Source organism: Haplochromis burtoni, unplaced genomic scaffold (genome assembly GCF_018398535.1).
Source record: "Haplochromis burtoni strain Fernald_Lab_line unplaced genomic scaffold, NCSU_Asbu1 Contig_63, whole genome shotgun sequence".
Lineage (NCBI taxonomy): Eukaryota > Metazoa > Chordata > Actinopteri > Cichliformes > Cichlidae > Haplochromis > Haplochromis burtoni.
This window is the reverse complement of record NW_024582424.1, coordinates 1,046,883-1,059,095: the sequence shown is the minus strand read 5'-3', so window position 1 is coordinate 1,059,095 and position 12,213 is coordinate 1,046,883. Positions and strand designations below refer to the sequence as shown.

The 12,213-nt window shown below is 37.9% G+C and overlaps 1 protein-coding gene across 1 annotated transcript; it reads right to left on the bottom strand.

Annotated features, from left to right (window-relative positions):
* Positions 1-1,203: 1,203 nt before the first annotated feature.
* Positions 1,204-6,132, bottom strand: LOC102295041 (arrestin domain-containing protein 3). Its single transcript, XM_005922845.2, has 6 exons — positions 5,778-6,132; positions 5,539-5,596; positions 5,311-5,458; positions 5,093-5,189; positions 4,758-5,014; positions 1,204-4,587 (listed from the first exon to the last, which is right to left on the bottom strand). The coding sequence occupies exons 1-6, from the start codon at positions 6,031-6,033 to the stop codon at positions 4,450-4,452; spliced, it is 954 nt and encodes a 317-aa protein (XP_005922907.1). The 5' UTR covers positions 6,034-6,132; the 3' UTR covers positions 1,204-4,449.
* Between the last annotated feature and the right edge of the window lie 6,081 nt (positions 6,133-12,213).

Sequence of the window (12,213 nt, the reverse complement as noted above, 5' to 3'; positions counted from 1 at the left end):
GGTTCCTGTTACTGTGCCCCATGTTCACATGTTCGTACATCTCCTATGACCCCCTGTCAGTCATGTGTCCTGGTCTCAGTGTCAAGTCGGTGTCTTAGTCTGTCTCATGTTTCCAGTTTTATTTTGAAGGCCTCTCGTCTAGTGTTTAGTCTAATCAGTTTTACTTCCTCCCTGTCTCGAAAATATTATGGCAACACTGAGAAGGCAAATCATTAAGATGTGTTGTGAGATGGTGTTTCTGTCTTAGTTCTCTAAGCAGAACTTCAAAAAGCTCAATTCTTCTGGCCAGTTCTTGTCTGAGGTTCAGACTAGGAAGAACGTAACTATAATATTGAACCAGAAATATGATCCCCCCACCCACTAGGGAACCACTCTCAGCTGTGGGTTCACCTTCTTCTGCTGAACTCATAGAGCAGCAAACAACCAGTCCAGAGAAATACCGTAGCATCACTTTCATCGCTCACTCCTCAACTCCTGTGAACCATAACAAGTGTGGCCTCTCTAAACATCAGTAACTAAGAAAACATGTAGGTAAAACAGTAGGTATCCTACTTATTGCTGACTTTATTATTATTATTATTATTATTATTATTATTATTATTATTATTATTATTATTATTATTATTAATAATAATAATAATAATAATAATAATAATAATAATAGTAGTACTGTGCTTGGGTTTTTAGACTCTACCAGTTACACAGATATCTCTTCCTCTGGGCTGTTTAAAGGGGCAGTTTATACAAATGGCCTTTTAAACTGCCCAGTTTATCCAAAGTTGTGTATATACCAGATGCTGTCAGGCTTCAAATGTATGTATTTGTCCTCTCCACAGTCCAAACCATTGTAAACCATTGATCTACTGCTTAAGTTCACATCTTCAGTTTGAAAATGGAGACAAGCATCGAAATTGATAAATTTTGCAAGCACAAAATGGTTAGTAAAAGAACGTCAAGGAATACTAAATTATGTAATAGCTTAAAATATTAATTTCCATACACAGTGCTTACCACTTGTAAATGGTGATGATCATCACAATACTGTTGATGTTCTGGTTTCTTTTATCAGAAACACGATTCAGTGAAACACAGCTGAATTAAATTCCCCTAGTCATGCATATAATAAATATGTGAGTCACATACAAAACTCATTTCTGCATGCATATACAGACTAAGAAACACATCATTTTAGGTAGCCCACATTTGAAACTATATATTATCCTTCTCTAAGCTCTGATTGTTGTACATATATTTCGTCATTTACATACAAGTTACTCACTTTCACAAAGCTCTGAGGCTAAATAAAAAAATACTCAGCATCCTCTACAAACATCCAGTACAAACATTTGCTTTTTCTCACCTATTTGTCTCCATCTAGTGGTGGATTTCCAACAGATAAAATTGTAAGTAGATTATTAATTAATTAGTTGTGTGAGAGCTGGAATCTAGGAGTTAGCGCTACCCATAGGCGAGTGCAAGCAGTTAGGATTTCTTAATTTGAGGTGTCAGTATTTGAAGGAAATCCTTTGTTGAGATTGGTGGTGTGACTGGACTAGAGTGGTCCATTGCTAAAGACGTAGGGCAAAGATAACAGTGTTAGGTCTGAGTCAATATGGTGCTTAGTATTGAGCGCTGTGTTTAATCTTTAGGACAGTTTTGGTAAAGTTTGGTAAAGCAGGAGGATTACCCCCTGTGAGCTTTGTGATTGTTTTTATAAATATATTCCAGTTTTCTGATTTTCACACCAGACTGCTGCTTCAGACTGCCTGGCTGTTTTTAGTTTTTATACTGGTTAGTATCGCTCAATAGATGGGAACCAACTGTCAGTCTGTAGTGTGACCTAACCTTGTTTTTTGTTTCCCCACAGGAGATGAAATGCTGCGGTAAGTTATTGTGGTTTCCTAACTGCTCCTTGCATGCATCGCATGTAGGGCAAGTTGACGTGTGGGCATTCAGTGGTTTTTTGATGGTTTTTCTTAAATAGTTCCCACAGTAGGGCGTAACGTATGTTATAAAAGTAGTATGTAGCATTATTCTTGACATTATTACCTAGTGTAACTCTCGTTGGAAGTGGAGAAAAGAAAAGAAAAAACAATTTCTTAACAAATCAGTGATGGTCTTTAATGGAAAAGGTAACACTCTTCCTAAATGTGTTAAAAGTGAGGCAAACAATGGAAAGTAGAATAACCTGCCCCCTAAATCTCTGACCACACTTACCACTTTTGTATGATGAAATGTACAAACACACAGAGGTGTGAGAAAACACATTGGTGCATCTCCCAAAGAGGCAGCGGTGGAAAACTATGAGCTCAGAGCAAAAACGGAAGGACATAAATAAATGCAAGCACTCACAATGACTGACCTGCTCTAACATGTGTAGATGAGTCAAAACGTTCTTTACAGTGTTTTTATTCTGAGTCTAAACTCTTGTGCAGTTCTCTGTTACCTATCATAGCTACTTTTGTGCTGGCGAGATGTTTTTGCCATGCTCGCTCACTCTCTCCCTCCCCACGCCCCTGCTTGGTTAAATTGGGCATATAATGGCAGAGTGTTACTGACATGTTGTGTGCGGTAAAAATGGTCATCACCACTGTTCAAAGCTCTTAAAAGCAATATATCTCACCTTTATGCTACAATCTTCTTAAGTCCAGCGTTTATCTATGGCAACTTGCTATACTATTGCTCAGGGCAAACCAATCTCTTCTCTCATCACACACAGCCAAAATGTGTTTGTCCCCCTGGATTCATCAAAAAATCCAATTAACCGTTTGCATTTTCATAATGTTTTAATATTCCAATTTGTTCCAGTTCATCTTAGGAAATAACTGTTTTACCACAGAAGGCAACCGCTGATTTTCTACAATATATTAGAGGCTTTACTCTTGATTTTTTCAGCTTTGACTAATAAGTAATCATTATATTATAACCAAAAACCTTCTATAAAGCTTCTTTGTTTCATGTACATTACGATAACACATTACATTGCAGCTGCTGTGCAGGTTGAGGAATGACCCTCTATCCCTTTGATAGCACTGTGACACATACATCCAAGTTTAGACATTCACCTGGTGGCAGTTTATTCCTTTAACCATCCATCAAGCTATTTTATTGGATGTTATCAAGATGCTGTCATGCTATGACCACAGTGCTCAGAAACATCTAATTTTAATAATGAAAGCTCTCAGTTATAAGATTTTATCAGCAATTTTTCAAAACAAAAGCTTCCCATTGACAGTAATCAGATGTGAAAAGTGCTTCTGAGTCTGTTTCAGCTGACAGTGAAGGCATTGCAGTATAAAACAGTAAGTGGTTTAACAGAGACCATGTTGGTCATCACGAAAACCATAAGCTAGGAGTAATGCTAAGTGTTTTGCCTCAAGAATTTGATATGCCACCATACATAGAACAACATAAACAATTCAACATTTTTCAAAGTAAAGTGCAGCATACTCCTAAGGATAACACTGCTAAACAGACCTTTCACCTTAAATCTCTAAGCATAAACACAAATATGTGACATTGTTTTTTATATATATTTAAAACAACAGACAATGCATTTACATTCCAGTTTTCAAAACACTGAAAAAACAAGCAAAATTATAATAACAAATATAAAAATTTGATCTATAACTAAAAACATGTCTGTTGTTAAATAAATTGTTATGTGGAGTATAGAGAGTAGAAGACTGACTAAAGGAAAATCACTTACTTCTCTTATTGTTTGTTCTGTCACTTCTTGTGTCTCTGGTTACCCTACTGATATCAAGAGGTGAAAACTGCTCAGTCACATGATTTAACCCCCAGTCCCATTTTTTCAGGCCCTTTAAAAGTCACAGTTTTGGGGTACAGCTCTGATTACTAGGTATAGTATATGGCCAGCTACGTCTAAATAAGGTATAGGACATAGAAACTTTCTGCAACTGAACACATTCATGATTTGTCCAGTTAGTCTTATTTTCCCTCCAAAAGATTAAATATTAAAAACACAGTTTTTGTATAAAACATTTAATTCCTTTGTGGGACAACAGCTGGAAGGCCTCATTCTGTCCTGCCAGTTGATCATCAACAAGAAGGGGGCAGCTTTATGATTCTGCCTTCTGAACCCTGTTTAACCCATACCCAACTGTGACTTTTGAGGTGTCCCCTGCTATTAACATTTGGCCCATTCACTTACACTCACAGTGTTTCATTTTGATGCTGGTAAATGGACGTATATAATGGAGGTTGTTCCCCCTGTAGAAAAGTAGTCAGAGTAGGACCTGGATGTTGCATTAAAGGTGCTTTAAAAACTGGAGCTGAAATCCCCTGTGCAGTAGCACCGTGTGACCACTAGTTAGAATTGCCACTTGTTATATTATCATGCTGAGTAGCATCTGGGGTGGGGTAGTGACCTGACACTGTGGGCTCAGAGCCAAATCCAGTGTGGAAGGTAGGGGAAGCGAAGTTGCTTTAACTTGTGACCACAGTTGTCCCAGGTAGGTGAGGCCCCACAGCCTCACCAGGCTGAATGGCTGCATATCTGGAAGGAACGATGACCAGTGGAAACACCACCTCTGGGTCAAAGGCAAAGCTAATGTCCAGATACACCTGGGAAACAGTCAGAAATTGAGAAACTTGTAAAGAATTATTATTATCTGTTCTAATTAATACATAGTTGAGACACACATTTCCGTGTAGCATATTTATTCACACATGTTTAGAAACAAAGCAGTTTTATTTCTGAGGGGATGTGATGTCACCAAGAAATTGTTTCATACCTTTATGTAATATTCAACTGAGATGATTTCACAGTTATGGATAGTGGAGATGGCATCATCAGGAATCTTCAACTGGCAGGAGACAGTTCGCTCTGAGTTTGGACTGATAGTTTCCCCGACCTCTTTGAACAGATTCATCACCCACTTCTTAGTAGACTCATTGCAGCGAAATACTGTTTTTTGTTCAAGTTTGAATTTGGGCCTCGTGTTCTTGGAAGAGGAGTTGCAGATTTTGGCAACAACAGATATAGTTTCACCTGTAAAAATCAAATCAGAACATTAAACTGCATTTTTAAATCTATCAACACTCGCTGCGCAGCGTGAAGTTACTGTACCTGGAGTGCAAACATTTCTGTCAGTGGTAGCAGACATTTGGACCCATCCCTGGGAGAGCCCACCTATGTTTTTACTCACTGTACCAGATTGTGGATGCTATGACAGACCAAATAGACAAACATGTTTACAATTTCATGCGTGTGATTTTTAATGTGAGTTTTTTCACAAAGCACTTTCCAAATATCACATTTATAGCACGTATCAGTGCAGTGTTTACCATCACTTCCCAAAACTGTTGAAACGTCTTGGATATGAAGTTGATCTTCTTTTTAATTTTAGAAGGCCACCACCAGCTTCTGGACATATTTGCTTCAAACATGTACACAATTTTTCCATATACCCCCTTGAAGGATGAAGGCATGCTCCTGTAAACAAAACCAGTGGGAAATGCATGCATTTGCTAAAGCATCGTATGACAGTATTAATAATTCAAATTCCCACTTACCCCTCTGGGATTTTGAGCCCGAACCTAAACGTGTGGACCCCTTTGGGAAGTACAGTGCCTGCAAGAAACGGTTAAACACTTGTCAGCAAATGTTGGCTTTGTCACAGAGCTACAGTGATATACTTACAATTTACTGCTGATCATTGAAGCCAGGTTATATTCCTTAAATGTAGTGTTTTCTTTATGTCTGCTGCTCAATTTAACCCTTGCATTCTTCCAAGTGTGTTAAAGCCTCTCACCTTTACCATTTCTTGCAATTAAGTACTCCTTCACTTTAAAATATCTCCTTTTTGCAGTGTGGGTAATCTGGAAATATCCTGTTCCTTCTGTCCATTCTGCCTTGACGTCTCCTTTGGCTTTTACAGAAAGGCTCTTAACTTTAACCTCTTTTGTCAGCCTGAAACTAACACTGCCCACTATAGTATCTCCTTCAGAATAACTACCGTCTTCGTTGATAGCTTCAAAGGTCACGTTTAAGTCCTTCATCGAGGACATTTCCGAGCTGAGTTGAAGACGATGCGTTTCTTAGCACCGATAGACCGATTTAAGGTGCATGACGGGAGGCTCCGCCTAAAGAGTGACATCGTGACTTCTGATTTCAGATAATAACAAAAGTTAAGAGATGAGATGCTCCACGCATTGATTTAAGTATGATATACAGTATAATGAAACATTTGAAAACTTATTGCAATTTACGTAGTTTAGCAAATAGATTAGCCTACTGAATAGTGCTGAACATGAACTCGTTAAATCGAAGTCACGGTCGTACTGAAAGATTCATACATCTCGCTAAGAAGACTGTGTTTGTATATGATCGCTGACAAAAAATAAATAAATAACCATAACCCTACTTAACAATCTGTTAATACTCCCTCCTGTAGTTTAGGGTACATGTAAATATGTCTTCAATAAAAATAAATAACGTGCTCGTTACATAAGAGCTTATTTACGTGTAGTTATTGCTGCTCATTCAAGAATTGTAAGCAAGCATATAAGTGCAATTTCAACACCATAATGCACATCTAAAGTAAAACTTCACTGCAGAGTTTGGTCATCCACATTTGCAAGTCAAAAATTACGTAAATGAGGGAAAAGTAGGTTATACACTTGTGTGATTTGTGTGAGCAGCGTTACCATGTGTGCGTGCGGTTTGGTCGCTGCTCTGAACCCAGATGAACAACTTAAGTGAACACCGCTGCCTTTCTGAGAAACGGCTGTGTAATGTGAAAAAGAGGGAGAGGTGTATAAAAGTTTTTTGTTGTTTTTTTAACTCACCGTTTTTTAATCGGTAGCAGCTAAATAAAGGAAAGGCAACCAAGGAGTACAGAGACCAGAGTAGCGATTAGGAAAATGTATTTGCAATCAGATTAATAACAGAATAAATACATAAACCTCCTCAAAAACATTGACACCTAAATGGAGAGAGAAAGAAGCCATAATCGTCTCTCAGGGGAAGTACTTTATTTTTGAAACCGTCTCAGCAATACAGCATGAGTATTCTCAGCTTGTCCTGTCTTCACCTGCCTCTCTGGTCTCCCTTGCCAACTTGTTCCTTGCTCTGCTTAGCCCTCTCTCTATCTGTGCTGCGTGTTCTTCTTCACTGGTGTTTACTGGGGTACTGTGTGTGTATTTATATTGTATTGTTGCCTCCTAATGATTCCTTAATCAGTCACCGACCTTTCACTGTGTCAGTTCTTCGAATAAGTCCAGTGAGTAAAGCTGCAAACAGAAAGGGATGGTAGCCAAAGAGTACAAAAACACAGTGTAGCAGTTAAAAACATTTGATTTATTTATAATTTCAGAAAAAGCCGAAGGCAGTTAAAAACAGCAAAAAATAAAATCAAGCTAGCAGTCCATTGTTGTACATTAAGTGCACAGGTGCAGGGGTCTTAAGACAAATGCTTTGGAACCAACCATCACAGCAACCAGTCTTTTAACTGTTGTGTCTCACTGGGGAATGCCTTCCCCATGCCAATGCCCATGCCCACACCCACGCCCACGCCCATGCCACACCAGTTCCCCCAGCATCCATCAGTTCTTTCCATTTTGATGCTTCCCCTTTCTCTGCTGCTGGCACATCATCTTTTATACAGAGTAAGCAGGTGTTGATAATTGCTTTGTTTAGGAAACTGTAGTAGGAAGTCACAACTTTTCAAAATAAAAGTATGCAAAATATATAAAAAGTTGCAACTATAACTGGACATTTCTATAATTAAACATGTCAGATTACTCTTTTAATTTACCCTGCATACACTCAATAAATGTCATTGTCCTGGGTCATTTTGACCCAGCATTCTTAGTTTTCTTGTGTTTTTGTATTTTGTTCATTATTTATTCCATGGCTCCTCGGTTGTTCAGTTTAGTTTATTAGATTCCCCCCCCCGTGTCTTTACCCCCTGTGTCCCCGTCCTGTATCTGTGAGTTCCTATGCCTAGTTTCTTTTCCTTGTGTTTTATTCCATGGTTTCCCCAGCTCGTTATGTCTGCGCCCTTTTCCCAGGTGGGTAAACCCCCACAGCCTCACCAGGCTGAATGGCTGCAAATCTGGAAGGAACGATGACCAGTGGAAACACCACCTCTGGGTCAACGGCAAAGCTAATGTCCAGATACACCTGGGAAACAGTCAGAGATTGAGAAACTTGTAAAGAATTATTATTATGTGTTCTAATTAATACATAGTTCAGACACACATTTCACATGTAGCTTATTTATTTACACATATTTACAAAAAATGCAGTTTTATTTCTGAGGGGATGTGATGTCACCAAGAAATTGTTTCATACCTTTACGTAATATTCAACTGAGATGATTTCACAGTTATGGATAGTGGAGATGGCATCATCAGGAATCTTCAACTGGCAGGAGACAGTTTGCTCTGAGTTTGGCCTGACAGTGGCCCCGACCTCTTTGAACAGAATTATCAGTGAGTTCTTAGTGTGGTACTTGCTGCGGTACACTGTATTTTGTTCAAGTTTGAATTTGGGCCTCGTGTTCTTTGAAGAGGAGTTGCAGATTTTGGCAACAACAGATAAAGTTTCACCTGTCAAAATCAAATCAGAACATCGAACTGCATTTTTAAATCTATCAATATTTGCCGTGCAACTTGAACCTTTATTTTACCTGGAGTGCAAACATTCCTCTCAATGGTAGCAGACATTTGGACCCGTCCCCAGGAGAGCCCACCTATGTTTTTACTCACTGTACCAGATTGTGGACTCTATGAAAAACCACATCGACAGAGAAGATTTTTATGATTTATTGCCTGTGATTTTTAATGTGATTTCTTTTATACCAAACACTTTTCATTTAGCACACATGTTACATTTCTAACACTTATCAGTGCAGTGTTTACCATCCCTTCCCAAAACTGCTGAAATGTCTTGGAAATGAAGTTGATCTCTCGTTTAACTTTAGAAGGCCACCACCAGCTCTTGGATATCTTTGCTTCAAACATGTACACAATTTTTCCATTTTCCCCCTTGAAGGATGAAGGCATGCTCCTGTAAAACAAAACCAGTGTGGAAAGTGTACATTTGCCAAAAAAAGAAGATAAAATGTTAATGAATATTAAATTCCCACTTACCCCTCTGGGAGTTTGAGCCTGAATTCAAAAGTGTGGACCCCTTTGGGAAGTGAAGTCCCTGCAAGATAAAGCTAAACACTTTTAAAAATGTCAGCTTCTTAAAAGACATACAACTATATTTACAGTTTACTGCTGATCATTAATATTTACATGCATATTCTTTGAATGTAGTGTTTTGTTTATATCTGCAACACTATTCGAGTAACTACAAAATACAAGTTAACCCTTACATACAGTTCATATTTCATGCTTTCACAGTATTTAAGAGTCAAAACTGACCCAGGACAAGAATGACCTCTTAAGTGTTTCCAACAAACTACACTACAGATACATTTACAATCTATAAATAGCTTGTCTGACATTAATAAATGGATGATTAATCCTTAGTTAATGTTTCAGAGAGCAGGAAGAGTGTATTTTTTTTATGTTTTTTAACACTCATTTTTAGAGGAAAAACATTTGCTGTCACAGAATAGCATGTCATGTGCCATGTAAGACATGAAATTATAACAGTCATAATTAATTAAATATAAGTGAAAATGGGAAGACAGTACTGGAACTTTTGGAATTTATTGTAACCATTTACAAACATTGCAACCATTAAAAATTGCCCTCACGTTTTATCATTAATTAAAAAATAATCACAACAAACATGCAGGTACAAAATGTGCTTCTTGGAAACTAGTCCGTGCATTTAAAGCAGTGTTAGGAGTAATTGCATATTTGTGGTACTTGCATGTTTCCTCAGCTCCCTAAAATGGCATCCATAATCTTGTGAACCTACAAACTCTCTTTTCATCTGTCTTGAGATCAACAAGCTCAGAATCAATTAATTTTATTGTGTTCATTTTTAGATTTTCTTTCAGAGTTGGTACTTGTGCTTGCAAGTGCAAGGCATGAGTACTAACAGATAGGCACATACCTGCATTTATGTAGTGCTTGTCTACTTTTATTGACTGCTAAAAGAGGTTTTGAGCACAAGTCAAATTGTAATCATGCATTCATACTGCACTTTATTCCTTACATTTCATCTTCCTCACATCCATGGCCAATTTAGAATAACCAGCTGTCCTAACACATGTGTCTTTGGGAGCAAGAAAACACAAAACATAACTTTTTTGGTTGTGGGCCAAATTATGGAGTGACTTCTCTTTTTACACCTTTATACTTTTTGCTATTGTGATTGATGGATTTTATGATATTCAATTGTACTTTTTTACTACACTGTACTATTTTTGTTTAAATTCAAAATGGATCAAATCTCAAAAAGGATGCACGGTTTAATCAGTTTTCATTGGTTTTCATTACTTGATATCTCACTTTATTTATTATAATTAATATTATTTTAATATTTAAACATTTTTGTTGTTCTTATTGTTTCAGTACAAATCTTTATTTCCATATACACTTAACTTCATGGGTAACTCTATTGGACACATGGCCAACTGCTTTTATTATAAAATTCTACAAAAAACAACAACCTCGCCAGATTTTAAAGGTAAGAGTAAAACCTCTTACCTTTAAGTGTTACACCAATTAAGTAATCCTTCACTTTGAAATATCTCTTTTTTGAAGTGACAGTCATTAGATAATCTCCTATGTCTTCTGTCCATTTTGTCTCTGCGTCTCCTTTGGCTTTTACGGTGAGGGTATTAATGCTGACATTTGTTGACAGTCTGAAATTAACTGTGCCCACTATAGTATCTCCTTCAGAATAACTACCGTCTTCATTAGTCGTTTCAAAAGTCAAATAAAAGTCCTTTATCGAAGGCATTTCAGAGATGAGTGAAAAGCGATGTGTTTCTCATCACAGATAAACTGATTTATGGGGCATGACAGGAGGCTCCACCTAAAAATTAACATCATGACATCTGATTTGACCACATTTATTACGACATGAATTTAAGCTGCAACCTCATTTTGACCAAAATGTGTCACCCATTAGTTGCAGAAAAATCGGGACTGCTATGTGTTTGGGTGAAGAAGAAAAAAATCTGGGTGAGACAAAGATCAGAGGTTTAGAGCACCTGTCACTGGTAACCCACAGGTGGCTTGTTTCAGTCCCTGTTTAGATAAAGATGTCTATCTCCAAGACACTGTTTTTGTACAGTATGTAATCACTGACAAATGAATAATCATAACATAACTCAATAGCTTCATAATTTCCCTGTCTTCTAGTTTACATGTAAATCTAATGTCTCCAAAGAAAGACAAGAAATCCATCAAAGGGCTTATTATATAACAGTTTATTTGCATGTTTTTGACTGCTTAATACAATGTGTAAAAGGTTATAAATGAAATTTCAGCACCATAATGTACACCTAAAACAAAAATTCACTGCAGGGGCTGACCATCCTGATTGGGAATCAGAATCTGCGCAGACTGAGCAGGTTATACATTTGTGTTTGTGTGTGTGTGTGTGTGTGTGTGTGTGTGTGTGTGTGTGTGTGTGTGTGTTAGTCTGTGTGTGTGTGTGTGTGTGTGTGTGTGTGTGTGTGTGTGTGTGAAGGAGGAGAGGGGGGGGCTTGTTTTTTAGGAAGCCTGATAATGAACTAATCATGTGATTCAGGTGCTTACACAGGGTGAAACCTAAAACCTGCAGGACATTGGCCCTTGTGGCCTGGAGTTGCTCACCCCTGGCTTAGATGAACACCTTTCTAAGAAACAGCTGTATGTGTAATGATAAAGAAGAGGAGAGGCCTAAACACGCCTAAATTCCTAAACATCAACACTAACTTCATAAGAAACTACACAGCTCAAATGTATGAAGTCATGCTGTAGCCCAGGTGACTGCCAAAGACTGCTTGGATCAACAAAAAAGAAACAAAGACTGAATCAGAGAATGAAGCTTAAGCCAAAGGACTGAAACGCTTACGGAGCCCCGCAAGGGACATGGGAGAAAAAAAAATTAAGACGGACTTTTGCAAGATCTCGCAAAACAAACTCGGGATCTCGCAAAAGTTTTGCGAGATCTCGCAAAACTTTTAGCCGCATCCCAAACTCGGGATCTCGCAAAAGTTTTGCGAGATCCCGAGTTAGTTTTTCGACATCTCGCAAAAGTTTTGCGAGATCCCGAGTTTGTTTTGCGACATC